This window comes from Papilio polytes, unplaced genomic scaffold (assembly GCF_000836215.1).
Source record: "Papilio polytes unplaced genomic scaffold, Ppol_1.0 DF823399.1, whole genome shotgun sequence".
NCBI classification, from domain to species: domain Eukaryota; kingdom Metazoa; phylum Arthropoda; class Insecta; order Lepidoptera; family Papilionidae; genus Papilio; species Papilio polytes.
In genome coordinates this window covers 3,813,353-3,836,644 of record NW_013525805.1, presented here as the reverse complement: position 1 = coordinate 3,836,644, position 23,292 = coordinate 3,813,353, and the positions used below count along the sequence as shown (strand labels likewise).

The 23,292-nt window shown below is 36.0% G+C and overlaps 2 protein-coding genes across 2 annotated transcripts in view; one reads left to right on the top strand and one right to left on the bottom strand.

The window, feature by feature from the left end:
• Positions 1–1,001: 1,001 nt before the first annotated feature.
• Positions 1,002–13,823, top strand: LOC106104761 (ras-specific guanine nucleotide-releasing factor 1-like). Its single transcript, XM_013284892.1, has 26 exons — positions 1,002–1,098; positions 1,246–1,303; positions 1,409–1,580; positions 1,860–2,053; positions 2,345–2,470; positions 2,639–2,741; positions 2,849–3,037; positions 3,107–3,208; positions 3,528–3,776; positions 4,279–4,461; positions 4,564–4,626; positions 4,736–4,803; positions 5,042–5,114; positions 5,794–6,050; positions 6,645–6,859; positions 7,199–7,304; positions 7,689–7,759; positions 9,428–9,577; positions 10,067–10,265; positions 10,361–10,458; positions 10,675–10,808; positions 11,291–11,439; positions 12,051–12,130; positions 12,541–12,658; positions 13,055–13,123; positions 13,623–13,823. Exons 1-26 carry the CDS (start codon positions 1,082–1,084, stop codon positions 13,821–13,823), a joined length of 3,444 nt encoding a protein of 1,147 aa, XP_013140346.1. The 5' UTR covers positions 1,002–1,081.
• Positions 13,824–19,748: 5,925 nt separating this feature from the next.
• The window catches only part of LOC106104760 (monocarboxylate transporter 14-like), a 5,819-nt gene continuing 2,275 nt past the window's right edge, over positions 19,749–23,292 (bottom strand). Inside the window, exons 3-7 of the mRNA XM_013284890.1 lie at positions 23,232–23,290; positions 22,641–23,141; positions 21,509–21,724; positions 20,882–21,167; positions 19,749–20,041 (exon numbers count right to left, since the gene is read on the bottom strand). Coding sequence (XP_013140344.1) covers positions 19,863–20,041; positions 20,882–21,167; positions 21,509–21,724; positions 22,641–23,141; positions 23,232–23,290 — 1,241 coding nt within the window. The 3' untranslated portion in view covers positions 19,749–19,862. The remainder of the gene's footprint in view (positions 20,042–20,881; positions 21,168–21,508; positions 21,725–22,640; positions 23,142–23,231; positions 23,291–23,292) is intronic.

Here is a 23,292-nt window from a genome sequence, read left to right as displayed (position 1 = left end):
GTGGAGTATTAACATTTTAAAGATTTTTTGTTTCAACAATCTCGCGTTCTGGAAGACAAATAACTGGTGTGTCTTCGTACAGTTAGATAAGGACAAGGAGTTACTAAAATTTTGAAACACATTAAGCTAAATTATAACTGACTAGCTGTTGCTCGCTACTTCGTCAGCGTTAAATTAAAAAAAAAAGTAAAAAAGGATAGCTTATGTTATTTACTGATAACGTATGGTGAAAACTTTTATGAAATCGGCCCAGTAGTTTTTGAGTTATATCAATACATACAAAAATACAAATCTTTCCTATTTAGAATATCAGTATAGATTTAGCGTATTATCGAATAGCATAACAGTTATCTCTAGAAGCTATTCTATTCTGAGGTTATTTGTGTACAGCTTCAACAAGCTGCTGCTGCAGAAGGAGGAGCTGGAACAGAAGCAGTTACACTTGCTGCAGGTGGTGGAAAGCGAGCGGACATCTCGCTGGCAGTACGCACAGCAATGTGACGAGCTCACCAACGAAGTCAAGAAGCTACGCACTGAGGTACACCCTCCTTTACTAACTCAACAAACTCAAACCAGCTGATCTCAAATCAGCGGTACTTCTACAGCAACGACTTAGACTCCGCCGAGACCAGACTCCTATCTAAAAGCCGGTAACAGATTTTCAGGTCCTCGTGTTCCATGAACGTGGATCTCCAACACTTATCATATAAAAAGGATGCCATAAAAGTCAGTTATGTCTTGGTGTGTAGTTGTGTGCGTACAAGAAGGAACATGAGCCGGCGACGCGCACTACGTCTACCGCCAGCCTCTCGCCCAGCGACTCTGACGAGATCGACCCCGTCGAGCTGCGCAAAATTAAGAAAGTCCAGGTAAATTTACTTGTAATGTCATTTTATAAACGTAAGACAACAAAATTTAAAAAAAGTTAAATTAAAAGCCGTTTTAAAACTTACCTGAAGAAATTCCTCTTGGTGTATAAATGAATCAAATTTTCTCGTAGAGTTTCTTCCGGGGCTGGTTGTGTCGGCGTCGTTGGAAGCAAATCGTAGACCAGTACATCAAGAGCCCGCACGCTGAAAGCATGAGGAAGAGGAACAGGTACATTTTTATCCTCGAAGTCGTACGGGAAAGTTTACTTCTGTTAGAAATCATCCAATCAAGTTGATAGGATATGGGCTACAGGTGTAAACATGATTTTTATAACAAAATATAAGAGTAATTTAAAGAAGCTGTGATATATTTCAGCCTGGTATTCAAGATGGTGGAAGCTGAAGAAGAATATCTCGAGCAGATGGAAATTTTAGTAAGTTTTCTTTTCAATAAATCTCACTTGTGACAGTTTTCTTGTGGTCCTTATGCCTTTCTTAATGGAAACTAGCAAATAGGAAGCTTTATTATTATTTTAAAGGTGACATGCTTCCTCCGGCCCTTCAAGATGGCGGCCAGCTCTAAGAAGCCTCCGTGCACGCATGAGGATGTCAACTCGATATTCCTGAACAGCGAAACAGTTCTGTTCCTTCATCAGATCTTCTTTAAGGGACTTACATCCAGAATGGAATCCTGGCCTACTTTAGTGCTAGGTGAGGCTCTTATCTATGAACAATATAAGAATTTAAGTTAGTGGTATATAGTTTTATTTGAGGTTTTCAATAGCTCAAACTGCATACGATATTTTTGTTTAAAATACAAGCAGATTCTTTAAACCAGACAAACATTTCTGGTTCATTTTGAACTCTAGGTTTGTCCTATACTCACGATAATAGTCGAATGTTGATATATCCTTAACCGTAAAGCTTGGTGTTTCATATTGACAGGTTACCATTGGTAATGACATATGCTTAGTAGTGAGTTGGTTACAGGAGATCTATTTGACATGCTGCTGCCGATGCTGACCATCTACCAGGAGTACGTCCGCAACCACCACTACTCGCTGCAGGTGCTCACAGAGTGCAAGCAAAGCCAGCCCTTCGCACACCTGCTGGCGCGTCTCGAGAGCAAACCTGCCTGCCAGAGTCGATCCCTTGAAACCTTCCTCACCTACCCAATGCATCAGGTAGTAACTTCTAAACTGTGCTCCTGATGAAATCCTGTTAATGCCAATAGTTTTGATGATAGAAATGCAAAGTATGATTCCTCCTGTAACAAGAAGCACGTTAGTTATGAGTGTGGTACCGTACAAGGGAAGTGGAAAGATATGGATGGATTGCGTAAAAGGTGACATGATCAACAAGGGAGTGATGACAGAGATGACGGATGATAGAGTTATTTGGAGGACGAAAACCCTACAGGAGTAGGATAAGGAGATGATGATGATGAATCTTCTTAATTCTGTTTGTATGTTTAGATTCCGCGCTATATTATAACGCTGCACGAGCTACTGGCGCACACACCGCACGACCACGTGGAGCGGCGCAGCTTGCAGCACGCGCGGGCTCAGCTGGAAGAGCTATCGCGACAGATGCACGATGAGGTGACGTAATGATTTACGTGTAATTCATAGTTATAATTGACTAAATCTTGTTCCTTGTTGTACAATTAAGTATTAGAACACAACTCCAAAGACCGGATATTTTAATGGATGGTGTCCTGTTAATCTTTATTTCATTGAGAACAATGTACTTTTGTAAATGGTTCTTAGGTCAGCGAAACGGAGAACTTGCGGAAGAATCTCGCAGTAGAGCGCATGATTATTGAGGGCTGTGACATCCTGCTCGATGTCAACCAGGTCTTCATACGCCAAGGTAAGAGCATCTAAAAATACATTTCATTTACTACCGTGAATGTAGTTATACAAATTATTCACATGTTTTGTATATTTCTTATGTCTAAAAATGTGATGTATTCTTAGGCACATTATCCCAAGTGGTGGGCAAGGGCCGTCGTGCGTCTTTGCAAGCTCGACAAGCGTTCTTGTTCAGCAACCATCTCCTGCTGACGACGCGGGCCACTGGCGGCCGACTGCACCTGCCGCCCAATGGACGTCTACCACTGCACGATGCTCTCTTAGTCGAGGATCCCTCTAGTCATGATGATGATGGTACTAAATCTTAAAGTTTTTATATGTTTTTGAAGTTAGGCAGTTTTAAGCAGGATTTTTTGCTTTTAGATTCAACATCAGTGTGCTCATCTCCGGGCGGCGATCCTTACCAGGGTAAAGACTTCAAAATACTGGTCGAAGTTAAGGGCGAGCAGATCTGCGCTCATTTGGGTACGTCAGTTTAATCCTTGGCAGATTACTAGACAAACTTTCTACATGAGAACAGCCGAATTATTACAGAAAGGATCAAATTCTTGTCTACGACTGGATTTTAATGAGATAATAAGCCAGTTTGATTGAAGTGAACTAAAAACCCGCTATATTTGTAACTAAGCTCTTATAAGAATTAAGAAGGAATAGTCCTAGTTGCTGTAAGACGAATCTTGAGCCTAATTAAGAAACTGGGTGATCCCCAACTTTTTAAATTAAACATGTAATTGGAGAAGATGTTCATATAGACGGTTAAGAAGGTTATATCGTGTGTGTGCAGTGGCAGCGACCCTGGAGGAGAAGGCGGCCTGGACGAGTGAAGTGGCGCAATGCATGGAGAGTGCGGCACTGACGGAATTGCTGCGCGCCTGCGGCTCTTGCGCGGCCTCCGCCAGCCTGCCCGCCTGCCGCTCCGACCGCGCTCTCTTCACTGACGACGTCGACATACGCTTCAGTAGGACCCTCAACTCCTGCAAAGTGCCGCAGATCAGATCCGCCACACCCCAACGACTGCTGCAACGGCTTACAGGTAAGTTAACCTTTGACTTCAAACCTTAAATGCTTGAATTTTTAAACCAAATTTTTGCTGTGTAGACTTATGGGCAAAAATAGTGAAGAAATCAATTCGATATTTTCATATTGAGAAACTCATTCCTTCATAGCAACATTTTTGTGATAGGCTCCTTTTTTCAAATAACAGTAACATGTTAACAGCCTAATCAAACTTCGTACTAATATTACAAATTCGAAAGTTTAGATGGATGGATGTTTGTTAGAGTTTGTAGCTTAATCGGCTCAACGGATAACCCTGAAATTTGGTATAATTGTAGAGGATACAAAGGACACATAGGCTACACACATTTACTTTTTTTAATTCCACCCGGACAAGTCGCAGGCGAAACCTAGTGTTAAAATAAAATCGTACATTCCCAATGCGATATAACCCCGGTATCTGAAACTTCAAATATTTTAGGGTTAAATTTTCTGTCACTGTTAACAAGGCACTAATTTTGGATTCCCTTCTATCGTAGACCTACGCTTCCTCTCAGTGGACTTCTTGAACACGTTCTTGCTGACATACCGCGTGTTTACTGACGGGGTGACAGTCCTTGAGGCGCTCAAGCAGGTGTTCTACGAACAATCGCAGCAGGAGATGGAATTAGCGCCCCCACCTGACACCGCCAGGAAGACCAGTGGGGCTAGCTCTGTATCAGGTATACCGACACTCTTTTTTATATTTAGAATAGCATAAGAGCAAGTGGCCGAGGCCAAAGCAATTTCGTGAACAAGAAGTGACCGATGCGTTTGATTTGCAGGTTATGGATCGGAATACAGCGACCGCGACTGGCAATCGAGGTTCTGGAAGGCTTCGAGGAAGAGTAATATTATTTTATAATTCTCTAAAGAGCTTATTAGTTTCGAAATCTACTGCCTTGATCGTACTATAGTCAAAAGTCTATTACAGAACAAATGTTAAAATTGTTGCAGGTGAAGACGAAGATAAACTGTCGCCGTATTTAATGGCACCTTCCAGGCGTACGTCAAATGTTAGTAAGGTAAGAAATGCCTCAAATTTTTAAATCAATTTATCTTTATGTGACGGCGATGCTGAAAAAATCTTGGAACAAAGATCATCATAAAGCCTTAAAACCCTAAAAACAATTGATTTTAGAAGCAAAGAACTAGTACCTTGTGCTTGTTTTTTGATTACATGTAATTTGAACGTAGATTTTATTACTTTTTTTACAAGTATCTCAGAAGATTGTATGTTTTGTCTCATGCTATCTTATGAAGGTGGAAGAAGACAACAGTCATTTGACTATACCCAAGATAATGGCTACGTCATCGAGCAATGAAACTCTTAAAGGTATGCGTAAGGTTACAAGATTAACCCCATTATAACGCGTTTATTTGTTTCGAGTTATAGGAATCCAAAAGTGTGTGAAGTCAACCAACCCACACTTGGCCAGCGTGGTTGATTATGGCCTAGTCACCTCTTATAAGGGTAGGCTCCGAGCCCCTCGGTGGAGACGTATAGTGAGCTGGTGATGATGATGATGGGAATCTCCCATTTAACATTTTTTTTCAATAAGGTCGACCCATAAATAGCGTTAGAGAGGAGTTTCGTGTTTAAAAATTGTTAGATATATTTGGATCTTAGGATTTAATGTCTGCGTTTTAACGTATAGAGGTAAAGGTGTATGGAATTCACTTTGTAGGGCTTTACTGTAACACTATTTAACAAAGTCAGGTTTATTAAATGAAAAACGTATTTTCAAAAGTTGATTTCAGAGTAATCAAGCGCCAGATTTGTTATCTCCTACTTTGGGTTCGAATTCGTCATGTTTAGTACATGACGAATTCGAACATATTTTACGTCTTTTATATGTACATTTACCTGATATTACGATGAAGGTAAACATCGTGACTGCACTGCGTGAGTACCGTTCGAATCACCCTTAACTTTGTGTAGACTTGAACCTTATAAATGGGGATGGTGATGATGATGAAACTCTCTTAACTAAATCCTTATAATCATTACAAAGGTACTTCACCATCATCACCTGGTGCGCTGAGTTCAGTCACATTAGTGGGTAGTCCGAAGAAGAGTCCAGAAGAAGGGAAAGCAGAGAAGACTTCTCCTACCAAAGATAATGATAAAGCAGCCGCGATTATGAAGGATGAGAGCATAGAGTTAGTTGATCAGAGTGACGAAGATATAAAATATAAAGAAGAAGAACAGGAGAAAGACAAACAGAAGCCGAAAGATGAGAAATTCAAAATATCGCAAAGATTCTCTGAGGTAGGTCTTATAGAAAAAATCATTTTATTAAGAAAATACTTAGAACTAAAACATAATAAAATGTACAAAAAACAAATACTCCAAGATAACAGAACACTTCTAGAATATTAAAACAGTATCTCTCTCCCTTTCTAGCAGGGAATGAGTGCGATAGCATGTCAGTTTCCAGTGACTAATTATGTACGACTATTGTCACTTACCCTGTATATCCTTTCCCTAGGACCTTTGGAGGGAAAACCATATAAATACCCGAATATTTCGGATACATCGGATTTGTCGAGAAAAAGTCTTGTAATTCTGAAAATGTATTACAAAGTTCATAGTTACGATTCTTATCCTTTCCTTGTACAAAAAGGGTGAAATAGGGAAAAAGAGATTTGGTTACGTCAACTTGCCCTTATCCCTACGGAGGGTCACCACAGTGCTGCACTTCCATACATTTCTATCAGCCGTCATATCTGAATCCACTCCCTTACGCATATCCTTTTTCACACAATCTGTCCATTCTTCGACTTCCTCTACCTTTGTAGCCATTACAATCAAAAAAGAGATCTTGGTAACATCTTAAAAAATGTAAATTGTGTGTGTGATTAGCGCGTACGTACCATGACGGAGAGTCCGCGGCGGCTGTACGTACGCAGCGGGGCAGGGGCCGGGGCCGGTGCCAGTGGATCGGCGCCGGGGGGCGTTGTCGGAGGCGAAGCTCGCAGGCGGTCCGACGGCGCGCGCGAGCTTCCCGCCCCCGCTACGCCGGAGCCCCGCCGCGCCTCAGACTCCAACGCCGCTAGACTCCCGCGACGCTCAGTCAGGTTAGATATCTCACCTCATATATTCGACCCCAAATACTCATTTTAAAATTAATACTAGCTTTCGCCAGTGACTCCGTCCGCGTGGAATTATAAAGAATGAAAAGATCCGTTCAGCAGTTTAGGTTACAAACTCTAACTTCCATCCCCCATCTATCTAAACTTTCGCATTTATACTAGCTATTTCTCGCGACTTCGTCGATGTTGAATTCAAGAAAATAAAACCGCTTATGTTACTCAGTGATTACGGACCTATGGACAAAAAATAAAAAGTAAATTACAAATCGTTAGAACCTCCAAAAGATTGACATATACTTATATTTGTCTATCTTACTTGTTTAGTGAGAGACGATGCACCAGTTCGTCAATAAACAGCGACCGCCGACGCTACTTCGGAAGCTCGGAGCCGCGGTCTTCTGTTACGTCACAAGTCTCCCAAATGGCTCAGGTAATTTAAATATAGCTGTTACTGATGTAGATTTAAGTTTATTAGGTAATGTTCTAGATATATTCTTTGGCTTTAAATATTTAGAAGCTAGTACGTTAATATTGATTAAAAATTTAGTAGAAAATTCATTAGTCTATTGATTGTTAGCGCGAACTAAAGTTTGGGGTCCAAATCGTAGCAACAGGGTTTCACTGAAAACATTCAAAAGTAAAAGGGAAACGAAAAAAAGTGTTGGAATAACTGCTTTATACTTTTTGATTGCCAAATAGGGTCACTAAAAAAATAAAAAAATATTTAAGATGTCGAATTAATTTCACGCAAAACAATCTTAAGTTTAAAAACTATAATTATTCACTGTTTTAAGCCAAATTATTTTTCTTAAAGAGCTACCGACGCGACACCAACCAACCTAAAGCCGGCGTTGTCATCACTTCTTTCCGACAGTCGCATAGAAGGTAAAATATCTGAACGAATTTCTAACTTGATCTAATTCAACAATTCTCTCTAATATACTAATTATTTCATGTTTTTACACGTTCATATTCTGATATAAAAAGCGATATCTCAAATGAATTTCGATGTTGTGGCATGATTCTTATAATCGGATTTTAATAATTGGAATTAACCTCATTTGCTTTTGCACGAAGTTTCTACTGATATCAATATCGATAGGATATTAAAGCGATCTAATATCTATTACTTTTTAAACAGATATTGGGTGAATTGTATTATAATATAAATAAAATTGATTCAACAGTTTTGGGAAAGACCTGTTGTGGTGAGTGAGCGGCGAGGTAAACAATGTAGACCTTGTAGACGATAGTAGACGAGTATTTGAAAAAATTTGCTTAACCTAGATAAATAAACCCTGATTTATAAAATTTTTGTCAACCCTATATCAAAGTATGTCTGTCCTCTTTATTATAGGTAACGCATCTGCAAATACGGATGTCTGTGCAGCGATCATAGCACTAACTTAGCGAATTCCTGTACAAAATATAAAAAAGCAACGATTAATAAAATTAAAAGCACTAAAATTCTTTACTTAAATCTAAGTTTTTTTTGTGTGTAAACCAAAAGACTGGAATAACCTACAAGCGACAGTTTTTTCGTCAAACAACAATGTACTTAAAGTGTGTACTTAGAGCCAATGTACTTAGGGCATAAAACACAGTTTTTAACTAGCGCACACGATCTTTCGTGATCGTGGTCAAGACGTAGATTATCGTAAAAATCTGAACTACATACGAAATAGTTCTGAGTTATTCTAATTACATTTAAAAACGTCTAAATTTATTGTTGACGTGCAACCAGGGCCGGATTTAACATTACCGACGCCCTGGGCGGTAGCATTGCTACGCCCTAACCTAACATTTGCTCTCCGTGAAGTTGGTGAAATATTTTAGATTTGTTGTCGCGAAATCGTTCGTTAGTTGGAAAATGGCAAAATTTTAGCTCGCAAAATGCTTTAACTAAATTAGATATTTTAGACGCAGTTTTTAATAAGTAGATTGCACCGGATTTCGTTAGTTTTGAAGATATTTTAATATTAGGATATGCATTTATAGTTTTATGAACTTTTAAGACGCGTTTTTAATGATAATAAAATGTGCTTTTGATATTTTAAAATATTTTGTAACATTGAAACCATTTTTTATTCCATTTTGCATGATTCCGTTTTCTATTCATTTTATTCTCTAACTACTCTTTTCTTATATCTCTTTTACCCACTCAGAGTCATATAATACTTATTTAAAGTGTCTTAGTATAGATTTTGCACACAAAATCTAAACTAAGCATATGTAGTCATTAACATCTCTGAGCACTGACTTTTTACATCTCTAAATGTTTCCTTTCTGCATGTTTTTCTTCTCGTATTTTTACTAAACATCAAAAACTTTTTCTATTCGTACATTTCACATTATCATACTCCAACAATTAACTAAGAAATTCGAAAGTATGTTACGTGAATCTGAAACTATGAACATAGGCGTCGCCAGCCTATGACCTAGTTTAAGTTTAAAGCAACTACCAATTATATGGTCTTACAAAGTATTATCTTATTTCTGGTGGCTGCCTATGAATTTCCTTCGTGCCAATCTTGATGGATCTGGTTTGTGTAGGAGCAGTACATCGACAGCGGCGGTGGCTTTCGCTGTCGCAACTTCTGCGTCGTCCAACCCTCGCTCACCGCCGCCGACCTCTCCGCCGCACAACAGACGAGACTCTGTTATATCCACTGCTGCGACTATGAGAGTTCTTAATGTGTTGAGGTCAGTAACTTCGTTGAATTTTCTCCCTTAATATTTCTTACTTTGAAAAATACGCGGGTACATATCTTTGAATAAACTATCGTCCAATTGTTGTGCGATTGTCGATTGTTTCGCAGCAAATTCCACTGTCGCACATCTAAAAATCGATTAGTATGCGCACCTCCATATAAGCTTATAGGAATCAAAGCGAGACTAAACAGTTGTGCAATGGTTAAGTCAAAGGCGTGCGCGCGCTCTAATTAAAGTCTTATTCGAATCGTTGAAATTGAAAGTTGTCTGGTTTCCTTAGAGATAAAGACAAACCCCACAGAGTATACTATGGTACGAAATAAAATTTAAGATTGTCAAATTAAAGGAGAGATGTAGCAAAAGATTTACTTACACGAATAACTTTTTCCAGTCAAGACATTCATCACCAATCTCTATCTGCATATTTTTTTCTATTAACGAAATGTGATCGAATTTAAAACCGTAATTATCGTTTTCCAGACATTGGATATCGAAGCACTCCTCGGACTTCTGGTCTGATGAGCGTCTGCGAGGGCTAACCATGGATTTCCTGAAGGAGATCGAAGCGAGCCCGGGTCTGCTGCCAGCTGAGCACAAAGCGGCCGCCCAACTGTTGCGGTTACTGGAGCGTGCTCCAGACAGGGCGATTGACTTGAAAGCTATATTCTTACCCCCACCGGTATGAAACCCACACATTTACTTAATACTTCTTTAAAGTGACATCTTTGTTTATGTTAAATAATTTAAAGTAACTGCTGTTTATATCTGTCTCAGATTCCAACAAAAGAAAGCATCGAAACCCTATCAGCGTTGGAGATCGCGGAGCAAATGACTTATTTGGATTACCAAATATTCAGTTCTATTCATAGCGAGTAAGTTTTAAGTTTCAACTAATTCTTTACATATTTACTGTTAGTTACTGCTTGCGATTTATTTCCCAAAATACAGGAACATTTATCTTATAGATGACCTCCTTATCGTATTTTGTCTATCAAGAAATGAATGCTTATGGACGTCTTCTTCTTGACCACAATGTGCAGACTTAAGCCCTGGTCCAATGCACAAACCTGTAACGGGTCCTTTTCCAGGGAGTTCCTGGGCCAAGCTTGGACGAAGGCGGACAAGGCTGAGCGCGCTCCTCACATCCTGATGATGACGAGCCATTTCAATCACCTCTCCAATCTCGTCATCTCTGAGATATTGAAGAAATTTACTTTGACAGGTAAATAAGATTTCGAAAGACGACTCCAAAAGACTTTATATTGGAAATATATTGAGGCAGTATCGATTCTAGCTCTACTTTTTACGTGATTTATTTGACGCTTTTCTTTTTTATCATGAGTTAGCGGTATCAGTGTTGTCTATACCCAAGTATAAATTACAAATCTTTCCTGTTAATAATGTTAATATGTACAGGAAAGATTTGACGGTGGATGAAAGGGGAAATATTCTTTCTCGATTAAGGGTAGACGCAACGCACCGGTTTCTTGTGCCCGCTTGCCCTTTGGCCACCTTATTTTATTTAAAAAAAAACAAACTATACAGATTTAGCATTCTAAGATTATTATCTCGGTTTTCACAGACATTGTACAGGAGTTTTTTTTTAATTTCAAATCAACATCTACAGACTCTTGGTCCGTCTTTTTTGCAAATTTTATGTCTTTTTTTTATTGTACAGGAGTTACAAACGTGAGATCGTTGCAGGTCGTGTGACAGCGATAGAGAAGTGGGCGGCGGTGGCGGACATCGCGCGTTGTCTGCACAACTTCAACGGCGTGCTGCAAGTCTGCGCCGCGCTTTCCAACACCTCCATCTACCGTCTCAAGAAGACATGGGAGAAGGTCTCCAAGACGGTAAGATAACAATGAGGCTACGAGATTTCATCGGCCCTTTTTACCATACTTGGAGAAGGGATTCATACTTATCTATTATGTCTATACTAATTTATATTAGTAGAGCAAAGAGAGAGTACAAAACTTTCCTATTTATAAAGGAAAGCGTTGGATTTTTGGATTTTTGTGTATTTTGAAGTAATTCAAAAAATACAGGGGCGATGTCAGTGACTAACATAGGCTGTTTTTAGTTTCATTTTTTAATTCCACGCGGACGAATTCGCGAGCAACGACTTGTCTATAATCTATATATATACTAATATTATAACGACAAAAGATTTGTATTTTTGTATGTATTAAAATCACTTAAAAACTATTGGATCGATTTTAAAAACTCTCACCATTAAAAAGCTACGTTATCAATAAGTAACATAGGCTACTATTTTATATTATTTTTAAATGTCTCGCCGATTTTAGCAACAATTATAATTACGTAATGACTGACTTTGACGCCCCTTACTGTTCAACGCCCTTAGCGCTCGCCCAATCGCTAACGCCGGCCCTGTCACAGAAACAACTGAATCGTATTATCTACAAGAATTAAGAGTTTATGAATATATTCTTATTTCCAGAGCAAACAAACAATAGAGAAAATGCAAACTATTATATCATCAGAGTGTAGATTCAGGATTCTCAGAGATGCTCTGCACAGGTTAGCTACACTTTACTTTATCTATACTCTATACTATTAGAATGAAGCGTAAACACACACTTCTTTGTTGCCTAAGATGTCAGCAATCAAAGCATATATTTGAATAATTCTATCTTTAATAAATACCCCTTCACTTAGGACACGCTTTAGGCTATATATTTTCACGCTATTAGACTTAGGGGGTAAATAGATTGCATAAAAACCTAATGTGTAATAGGGACCATAAGCCACAAGCTGCCAACATCATGGAAGTAAGATTGCAATGCTTTGTCATCATGTCATGTCATTTTTTGACAATTTGACATATGTAAACAATAAAAAAAATGTAATAATTTCATGGGAGTGAAGCCGCACGGGAACAGCTAGTATTTTTTTAAGATTTTAGCATTTATATGTATATTTTATTTCAGATGTGACCCGCCCTGTATTCCTTATCTGGGCATGTACCTCTCTGATTTGTCATTTATTGAGGAAGGCACTTCCAATTACACACCTGATAATCTACTTAATTTCTCTAAAATGAGAATGGTAAGAATAAAATTACGTTTTATCTGTATATACATATAATAAAATTGGAGTATCTGTTTGTAATATCAAAAGAAAAATTACAGATTTCGGGAAATTCATGTATTTGGGTTGCTGATAACGAAAATCGCATTTTAAAATTATTTGTCTGTCTGTTTGTCCGCAAGCCGCGTTTGTTTCGGGTAATCTCCGAAACGACTGGGCCGATTTTGATCGGACTTTCACTGAAATGTAGCTGACATATATAAGCATTTTAAAGGCTACTTTTTTTTTAAATTCCGCGCTGTCAAATTTGCGTAACAGGTGGTCTAAATATGCGCTAACAAAGTTTGAGGACGACAGCTCGTATTTAAATAAATATGCAAGTGTAAGTGATGTAACTATGTGGAATGTTTACAGATAGCCCATGTGATTCGTGAAATAAGAAACTTCCAGCAGACTCCGTACAAGATAGATCACATTCCTAAGGTAATATTTTACAGTAGTAAGATGGAAACTTGATAATACTTGAGAATACTTAATTTTCTAACGAAACATCGATATTTAGTAAAGATTGCCTCAAAGGAGGAGGTTTCTTCTTTTATTTTAAAAACTTATAGAGTTGACGTTGACATAAATGAATGTGACGTCACCACAGATTATACTATCTGTTCGTCGTCATATGTTTTGTAAAAAAAAATAATTACAAAATTAAGAACCAATATTTTAGATTTTTAAAAGTTTTTTTTTTAAATTAAATCAATATTACAATCAAACTATATATACATAGTTTTGTAAGATATTATTTTAACTTTTTTTCCTAATTGTAATCTTATCTTACTACTATAATTGCGAAAGTTTATATGGATGTTTGCTAGAGTTTGTAGCCTAAACTGCTGAACGGATCGAGGGTATTTGTCATAGATGTAGAGGATAGTCTGGAAGAACAAAGTTTTATTTTGAGAAAGTAATAAATAAATAAATCCAGGTGTGTGACTTCCTGCTGGACCGGTCTCTGATCATTCCGGAAGAGCGCCAGTACACACTATCTCTGGAGCTGGAGCCGCGTGCGGCGCGCGGCTCCGCGGGCGGGCTGGCCGGCGCGCCAACGGAGCCTGCCTCGCCCGCCGCGCAGCGCCGCCGCCGCGCCTCCCTCGCCGCGCTCGCGCCGCTGCGCGCGGAGCGGTAAACGCCTTACATCGATAGGTGAAATCCTATTTGTTTTAAACGCCATTAGGTAATGTGCAGGAGACCCACTTAAAGTTTTCATTTTTAGAAAAAAAAAACATAAAAGCAAATCCCGAAAATAATTTCAATTGAAATATTTTCAGACCGGTTCTAGATTCATTCAATTCACTGACTATTAATAACCGCTGATTTTTTGGCGCTTCATACATGGCTACTTAAAAACAACACCTACATTTTAATTGTTTCTGATCTTTATAAAACCCGTTAAAACGACGCATAAAAATTCGCTAATTCTGAATATACATATAAGCCAATATCGCCTAAAATGGCGGTTGAAACAAATAGACTTTCACCCGTCGATATATGTGCATAAACAGAGATGGGCAATTTAACTAAAATGAACTGCAAATCACAATTCGCACGAAGATCTGTGAATCGGCTCGCAGCTCTGTATCTTCACACATCAATGATTAGCATTTTGATCTGCAAGCTGCGAGTCACCATGTTACTTGCTATCCACTCCTCTTTACTCTAGAGAACCATAAAAATGTTAAAAAAAAGGTAAAAAAAAACTACTTCAACTAAGACCGTAAAATTGGTAGCTGTCTCCCTCAGGCCTAGCTTAGAACCTCGGCTGGCGACATCTGTCAAATCCTAATTCTGTTAATAATTTTAAAAAATATGTTAAAATTAAAAAACTTGTTTCAATAAATCTTTTAATATGTAAACAAAAAATAAATGACAAACTATTTTCAGAATATAAATATACCATCACGCTCTTAACCTATAAAGGTAGACATAAAACTATAAACTATTTAATTCAAATATAATGCAAATACCTAAAATTTATCAAGATATAGAAAATCTTATTTATTAAATATGAAGTAGTTATAATAATGAATATTTCTGTATTGTTATTTTCTATATAATTCATTATAATGCAATTGTCAATTATTTATTGACTTTTAACATATCAAATTGTCGTTAACAGAAAAAATAAAACAAAAATATTATTATCGCGCATTGCTCCATTCCTCGATCGCTTTCGACCCGTGCGAGCGAGACATCGCAGTTTTATATTTCTATCTCGCTCAATCTTCGACACCTTGAAGCAGTGCAGTGACAGATGGAGACGCGCGATAACCTTTTTCATTAATTTGTCCAAACAAATTTAAAATTATATGAAATTGGACTTCTCATAGTCAAATTACAACTAGTAATTTCAATCAGTCGGTAATATACGCTTTGTATTTTTAATCTCCTTTATAATTGTTATAAAAAAGATATATGAAAAACTTATTGTCAATGTTTGTAGTAAGTAGTTGTACTTGTTACTTGTTAAGTTATTATTACCCATTATATGTTAATAATAACAAGCATTATTACATCATAATTTGTGTATTACCTCTTGTGTAAATTTATAGTTTGTCTAAATAAGATAGATTAGTTTGATAAATGACACATATGAAGTATCGAATTCAATTTGTATAAGGGCAAAAGCCATAATTAATAGACAGTTATCAGTGACGAGACAAACGCAGATAGCGAACTATCGATATTCGGTTTAAATAATTATCGAACTCAACTAAAATTATTATTTTCTTATTAACTAATTTAGAGGACAATTCTAGTGTTGATTATAGTGTAGAGAATTTAGCGATGACGAATAATGGCGAAATCCAATTCGATTACGAACGGCTGTAATAGTAATAAACATTTATTTACTCTTATTCTTTGTAATGGTTTTGCATGTCATTATTAATTTGAGGAATCAATGTCTTTTTTAATTCAAAAGTTATAAATATGAATTTATCGATTCCAACTACTATAAGAATAAAAATTGAAAATCGATAAGATTCATGAGTGATTTTACATAACCCATCCCTACTATATTTCAAATGAATTGTCAAACTAATCTATCTTATTTAGACACACTATAATATGCTATGAAAGATTTTTCGTAATTTGTTTTATGTAAATAATTTTTTCGTAGTACTAAAAACTATTGTATTTTTTTAATTATGATGTCTTATTTTAAAGTGTTCTATATATCTATTAAATAAATATAATTTCTCTATTATAAATTTATCGATGCATGTCTGATGTAACCTAACGTGATTTCAAGTGAGAAATTTATCTGTAAGTCTTTTCTACTCCCTTTTCTATGTTATTTAATGTTAGTGTTAAAATGTAGCTGTTTAAAAAAAGCCTGACACGTTTTCTATAAAAGATAAGATTGTCTCTGGTCTGAACAAAGAGCTTATAACCTGTTGGCGCGTGAAACTTCCACCAGAGACAATTAAAAAGTATGGCAAATTCAGACATGGGTGATATTATGAACAATTGGTAATCAATATTGTTATAACTAACATTTAATCAAAAATAAATTATATTTTATATTCTGAAATAATATTAATACAAAAAACCGACAAGTAAATATTTATTTTGAATTCAAAAATCAAAATGTCACTCATGTCATGCTATAAGAAAACAATATACGCTCTTCTAAATCGAAACCTAAACATCGTAAACAAACCAACCAACTTGGCATGTTATATTATCTAATTTTCTATCCAAATTTAATGGTTAACGCCACAAAATCTTTGAAAAAAAAACGTAAATAGTGACTCTTTCTTAAAGTTTGAATTTGGAACAGCGTGTATTGAATTCAAGCGAAGTAATGGGTAACTCAAAACGTTGACCTTTAGATCAGCTCACGGTTCGCGTGAAGCAGATCATTGAACCGGCTCACAGATCAGTTCGATTTGTATTTCCATAGAGCTTTGATTCGGTAAAGTACATCGCTTGCGCCGTGATCTGTTAATTTAGTTGTTGAGCCGTAACTCAACGATTCAAAACTTCGTGAGCTGATTTCAATGAACCGGTTCAGATCTGATTTACACGTCTATCCAAGCGGTTGTGTCAGCTTATAAGATACAATAAAACATTCTTATGGTAAATTATATCTGTTATATTTGGTAAGTGGCAATGGTTGTTTCGAATAAAGATTATTAGAAAATCCAAAAAAAAATGTATTTCCAAAATATTTCCTAACCTATGCGATTATGCACAATTTTTTGATATCAACACTTTAAAAGGCTGTCTCTATTGTTAAAATATCTTTTTAATGTTAGTATTAAATGTAAGTCCTAAAATTTGTTGGTAAAACTGTCTTCCCTATACCCTCTTGTTTTAAATAGTGTCTATGTAAAAATTGATCAGGGCCACTTTAAAAGATCACATTTGACGCTTTGTCGCAATTTAAAAACGTAACATTGTAACGGGGGCTTAAAATATTATTTACTTGTTTAAAGTTAGAACTGCACATTGTTTAGCATTTTTCAAATATTATAATTATTTCAAGTGCACGTCGTTACAATGTTGCGTCAGTTAACATTTCAAACTTTACAAACTTTACAAATGTCGAATAAAAACATCGATTTCTTTAAACAACTGAATTCGATTCTCATATGTTTGAAGTTCGCATTGATTTAATCACACCAATCGATGTTTTCAAGCAGATCACCTCACTATGAAGCTAAAATTGAAATGTCAAATGTGGCCTATTATCTTTTCCCACAGATAATTATCTACCTAATAAGCTATGCCCTGATTTCTGTGATTTTTATTATGTCTTGATCTCAAAATTAATTAATTATAGATTATGCTGTATTAAATTTGATTTGCAATTTACTTTTTTAATCATTCAACGTTTTATCTTATTTATTACGTATATATACTTACGTATTGCTTACTACTATTATTACGTATGTATACTTACGTATTATCTTATTATTATTTATTCAATAATTAGTCTAATAGTCCGTTACGCAATTTTTTTTAGAAAGGGCATAGTTAAATTATTTTAATATAATGTAATCGCCACGAATATTTGTACATCTGAGATCAGCTGTCACTGTCAAAATTCATAGAGAGTGAGTGAGACAGGCTTACTCGAGTACGTGTAACGACGGAGAAAGAAGATCCTTTAGTTTCAACTTTGGCCACCATATTGAGTTTGTCGCGTTTTCTATTGCCAACTTCAGACCGTCAAATATTCGTAGCGTTCATTATAATTATGATATTTTATAATTAAAAAAAGATTACGCTTCGTTGTAAAACTCTTATGAATATTGAATAAGGTTTTTAGCACATAAACGTAATGGCATACGCTTGTCTTTTCAAACTACCTCTATGCTCATCTTTAGATATTGTACAGAGCTCAAAAAATATATTTCTCGTTGAACATTATATACCTTTACGAGGCTCAATACTGTTATGTATTTAAATTTTAGTGACAAACATAGTACAATTATTGACCTTAGTCCCTAAAATTGAAACTGTATTAATAACGCACAATTTGAAATGGAATGAAACTATTTGGACCTCTAAACTTGCCGTGATAGAGTCAGCAAAGCACATTTAAAAACGAAAATAATAATTAGTAACTGAAATAAAATGAAAATGGAGTTATTGAAAATAAAAGTTTAAATTTATTTGCTAACCGTACTTGGATACAGTTTTTTTTTTAATTTTGAGAAGGTTCCTTCCCGTTCAAATTGCGCGCGGTTTATGAAGTTCTAGATGCTTCGCAGAATAAAATTGAAATGTAAAGTTTATTTTTTCTAACATATCAATATGTTAAGCTGCAACTTTGATGTATTATTGATGTTACCATCCTTGCACTTGAGTCCAGTATTTACGTTTTTTTTTATTTATTGGTATTAATTAAATTACTTATTCATAGCACTGATTATTTAAATTAGAATGTTTTTTTAAACAGTTCTCTTTATTGATTTAGTTTTTTTATTTATTTTAAATACGTTTCTGGACTCAAATTGTAAACCTATCTACACATCCCGTTGTTGTTCCCTATTTAAATAAAGTTGTCATTGAATAACAATATTCCATTTGTTTTTTTTGTAACCTTTTTTTCACCTAACCTAAAATTACATTAACCTATTATGGTATGACATAATATTAAAAAACATCACTAATGTTCTGTCAGAGAAATGTTGAAAATAATGTTTTTAGCCAAATAGTGTCAAAAACATCGCAAAATATTCAAGTGTTACGTTAGTATAAAAGTAACTTGTACATTCAAATTGCGTGGACGCGTTTTGTTTGCTTTTGTTATCAGACACAGTGACGACTATCAGTCAATATTAACTTAATAACGGTAACCTGTCTGTCCTAAATATATCTAAATATTTTTACTAGCGATTGTTCGCGACTTCGTCTGTGTTAAAGTAGTAAAATAATAAGTAGTTTTTGAGTTATTTCAATACATACAAAATACATCCATAAATAATAGACATTTTAGTGTTGCATCATTTCTGACATTATTTAAAGGCCGCCATCTTTGAAAGTCGGGCATTCGCCAATTCGGTGATTGGCTCTTGTAGCATCAAGTCATGTTTACATTTTGAGGTTGCAACTTTAATAAGTGCAGTTATAAGCAATATTATTCTTTTTTCCTCCTAGTTATTATTGTAAAATTACTTTAAAACAGATAGTTTTTGTGTCCAATCAAATAATAAAGTTGTTCATCGCCAGTTCACTATACGTCCCCTCCGTGGGGCTCGGAGCCTACCCTAAAGTTAGGGTGACTAGTCAACCACGCTGGCCCAGTGCGGGTTGGTTAACTTCACACATATCTTTGAATTAATTCGCTGATAAGTGCAGGTTGCATCACGATGTTTTCCTTCACCGTAAGAACGTCGGGTAAATTATGTACATATAAAAATTCGAAAAATCGAAAATCACATTGGTACACGGCGGCGGGATTCGAACCCAAGACCTGTAGATTACAAGTCAAGTGCTTAAACCACTGAGCCAGCGACGCTCAATAAAGTTGTTCGCCATCTTGTACTTATTTTTTTTAAATACAATTCGTTTGTAGTTGTTAAAAATATATAATTTGAAGTAAATTAAATTCATTCTACATTTATTGACGGAAAAACCTTATTAACCACGTGAATATCACTTAAGAAATAAAACGACATTTAAAGAATATTTCTTTTTAAGAAAATTCTGGCGATCACACATCAATGTCTTCTTTCCTCGCTTCCTCAGCTTCCTTGAAGAGTGGGGCACTCCCACACATCCGCACATCCCTCGTATAAGGTATGACACCCACGCACAAACCTGATATCACCAGCCAGATGCCACCAGTGTAAAACGTCATGTCCCAACTGCCAGTTAAATCGTACAGCATTCCTGGAATGTCATACTAATATTGATGCGGATATTTGGATCAAATAATCGATAAAAGGCCTAGGTAGAAAGTAATTTGGAGAAACATAGGCTACTTGTTAGGTAGAATTTTTAGCGGAAAAAGTCGCTGGTAATCAAATAGGGACAAAATACTATCACTCCGTAAAGACTATCAATTTATAAAGGTCAGTATTATTTTAGTAAATTCTAGAATTACCTAGGTCTTAAATACTTTATCAAATAAACGTTTTTTAAAAATAGTTAGATAACATTTAACATCAAACAGATAAAACTTGTTACGTTAGACAATTTTGCAATATTGACATAAACAAAGAGAACATAAATGCTTGTCCTTGAATCATGTTTCTTTTATTAATAACTAGCTTTCGCCCGCGACTACGTCCGGAAATTTAAATAAAATTAGTAGGCTATGTGTTCTTCCAGACTATTCTCTACATCTATGTCAAATTAAATCGACATCCGTTCAGCAGTTTAGGCTATAGATTCTAACAAATATCCGTCTAAACTTTCGCATTTATAATAAAGACTAGCTTTCACCCGCGACTCCATGCGATAGATTAAAAAAACAAAATGGAATAGTCTGTGTGTTCTTCTAGACTATTCTCTAGGTCTATACCAAATTTCATCGAAATCCGTTCAGCCGTTGAAGCTACAAACTCTAACAAACAGCAATCCATCTAAACTTTCGCATTTATAATATTAATAAGAAGTAAGATAAGATGTGAGAATTAGATAATTGTAAATTAGTCGCCGTCAGAAATAAGGTCTCTCCTGTACTATTTACTAAGTAACCTTTACTAAAATGGATTACAACAAACTTACCACCAATCGGAGGCCCAACCAAATGTCCAATTCCCTGACTGAGGAGTATCAGGCCATATGCTACCGTGAAATGGTCAATTGGCATCAGTTCCATTAGAATAGCCGGAGTATAAGAATAGGAACTTGCGAAAGACAGACCGAAGACCGCAGAGATGATGGCCAGGGCCCAATAGTTGGTGATAAAAAGAGGATACAGACTGACGGAAAGACCGCAAATGATTAAGCATACGGCATACGTCTTGGTGACGTTTATCCAAGGCTGGTCTCCTGCCCAACCTAAAGCCACCTAAAAATAGTTACCATAGTAGTGTAGAATTGGACGTCAGATTAAGCAAGAATATTTTTTTATTAGTTGTCCACACAAAAAAAAAACATTAAGATGTCTACAAGCTTACGTGAACATGAAATAATTGCAACAATCAAGGTATTAAAGAAAGCGCCTATCGCCTAATGGTTAGGGGTACGGATTTCCAATCACGTGGTCGAGGATTCGAACCACGTCATTCGACTATTTCAAACCATAATCTAGCACAAGCCTAGAGCTTAGTTCAAGGTAAAAAAAAATACTACATAGACATAAAACTATTAATAAAAAAATTAAGCGGTGAGAAATAAAAAAATACTCACAATTCCAATGCTACTAGCAATACCAATAATACTAATCATTTCAGCACCTCCATCCATACTTCTAGAAGTCATGTAAGACTTGAGGAAGAAGTAAGGAACGATGAACCAGACGGAGAGGATGAGAGAAGATAGATTGAACATCAAGAAATGAAATTCAGTGAACATTCTAAAGTCGAATGTCGCTTTTGTTGTCGCCCATAATCTTTGATACCATTTCTGTAAACAATGGGAATGTTATTTTAAGTTTCTTCTATCATATAAAAAACATAATTTAAAACAAAAACACACAGAAGACAGGCATGAAATGGAAGCAATTCCGTGTTTCGTCTGATGAGTGTGGTGCCGGAGGCCTAATTTAAGTCCCTTTCTCTTTACAACCCTTTTCTTTTAAGGACAGGGTTGGGAAGAGGAAGTGGATTTGACGGTGGAGGAGATGCATAGGAAGGGGAAATATTATCTTTATGTGCGTCTCCTCCTCCGTCGTGTAAGGGTAGGCAACGCATCTGCAATTGCGGATGGCTGTGGGCAGCGGTCGCTTCGCCATTTTGGCGGTTTCAGGTGGCCGCTTGCTCGTTTGCCACCTTGTGTTATAAAAAGAAACATGTTTCTTTTCCCTCATTCTCTTTGAAATACCAGAGACAGCAATAACGTTTAATATAAGTGTTAACTACAACATTGTTTCATTTTATTCACTTCGATCGATTTAACGGAGATATCAAAAATTCTTTAGTTTCTACATACGAGTATAGATATTGAACAACAATTATATAAGCATAAATATAAGCCATTATCTTACTAATAAACTTTGATTTAGCACACAGTAAATACCAATCAATCATATCAAATAAATTTGATATCTAACAAATTAAACAATGTTTTTGATAGTAAATACGATTAAGACTAGCTGTTGCCCGCGACTACGTCCACGTAATAAAAGATAAAAAAAAGCATAATATGCCCGTCTATGTCAGCTACCCTTCAGTGAAAGTTTGGTCGAAATTGGCCCAGCTGTTACGGAGATTACCCGGTACAAACACGGACAGACTGACAGAGATACAAAAATTAAATGCCAAAAAGACACTCCAATTTTATTATTATACATGTATAGTATAGATAGATAGAATGTACAAACCATTCCGTCATCAGATTCTGTACCAAGAGACCACATTGAATTCCTGTAAATATCTGGCAAAGAGGATGCTCTTAGTTTATATCTAGGTATATTCATCATTGCTCCTCTATGCATTATGGTATTTCTATATAAAGGCATATCTCTTAGGTAATGGTGATCCATAGAAATCTGTCTTGACAGCCAATTTGTTTGTTGCACTGGCAGTTTAGGCTTTTTCTTTTCGATATTATCTATGTTCGTATTGGGTTTAGCTTCTTTGTTATTTTGATTCTTTTCCTTACGTTCTGTTCTCTCTTTGTTTGTTTCTGGTTCGTTTTTATTAGACATCTTAACGGTAACTGTTACCGGTAATTGTGCTGGTTCATTCTTATCATGTTCTGATCCTTCTATGTTAAGATTCTCTTCGGAACGCCTTCTTGTGATTAGATCTGGATAATTTTGTAATATTATGTTATACAGTCTTTTGTTAGTCATTAATTTTTCTATAACTTCTACTGGGACCTATAAAAACAAATGAAAGAATTAAAACAAATGAGTATTCGATTTTAAATTTTATACATTTAACAATAAGGTTGAAAATAAGTATAAAACCTTTTCATTTTGCGCTACAAAAGTTGGCAGATGTATATCTGAGTGTATCCTTTTATAGGCT

Coding starts and splice junctions, on each gene's coding strand:
- LOC106104761 (XM_013284892.1), top strand. Junction 3,777..4,278: donor ACTGCTGCAACGGCTTACAG/GTAAGTTAACCT, acceptor CTTCTATCGTAG/ACCTACGCTTCCTCTCAGTG. Junction 10,266..10,360: donor CTATATTCTTACCCCCACCG/GTATGAAACCCA, acceptor TATCTGTCTCAG/ATTCCAACAAAAGAAAGCAT.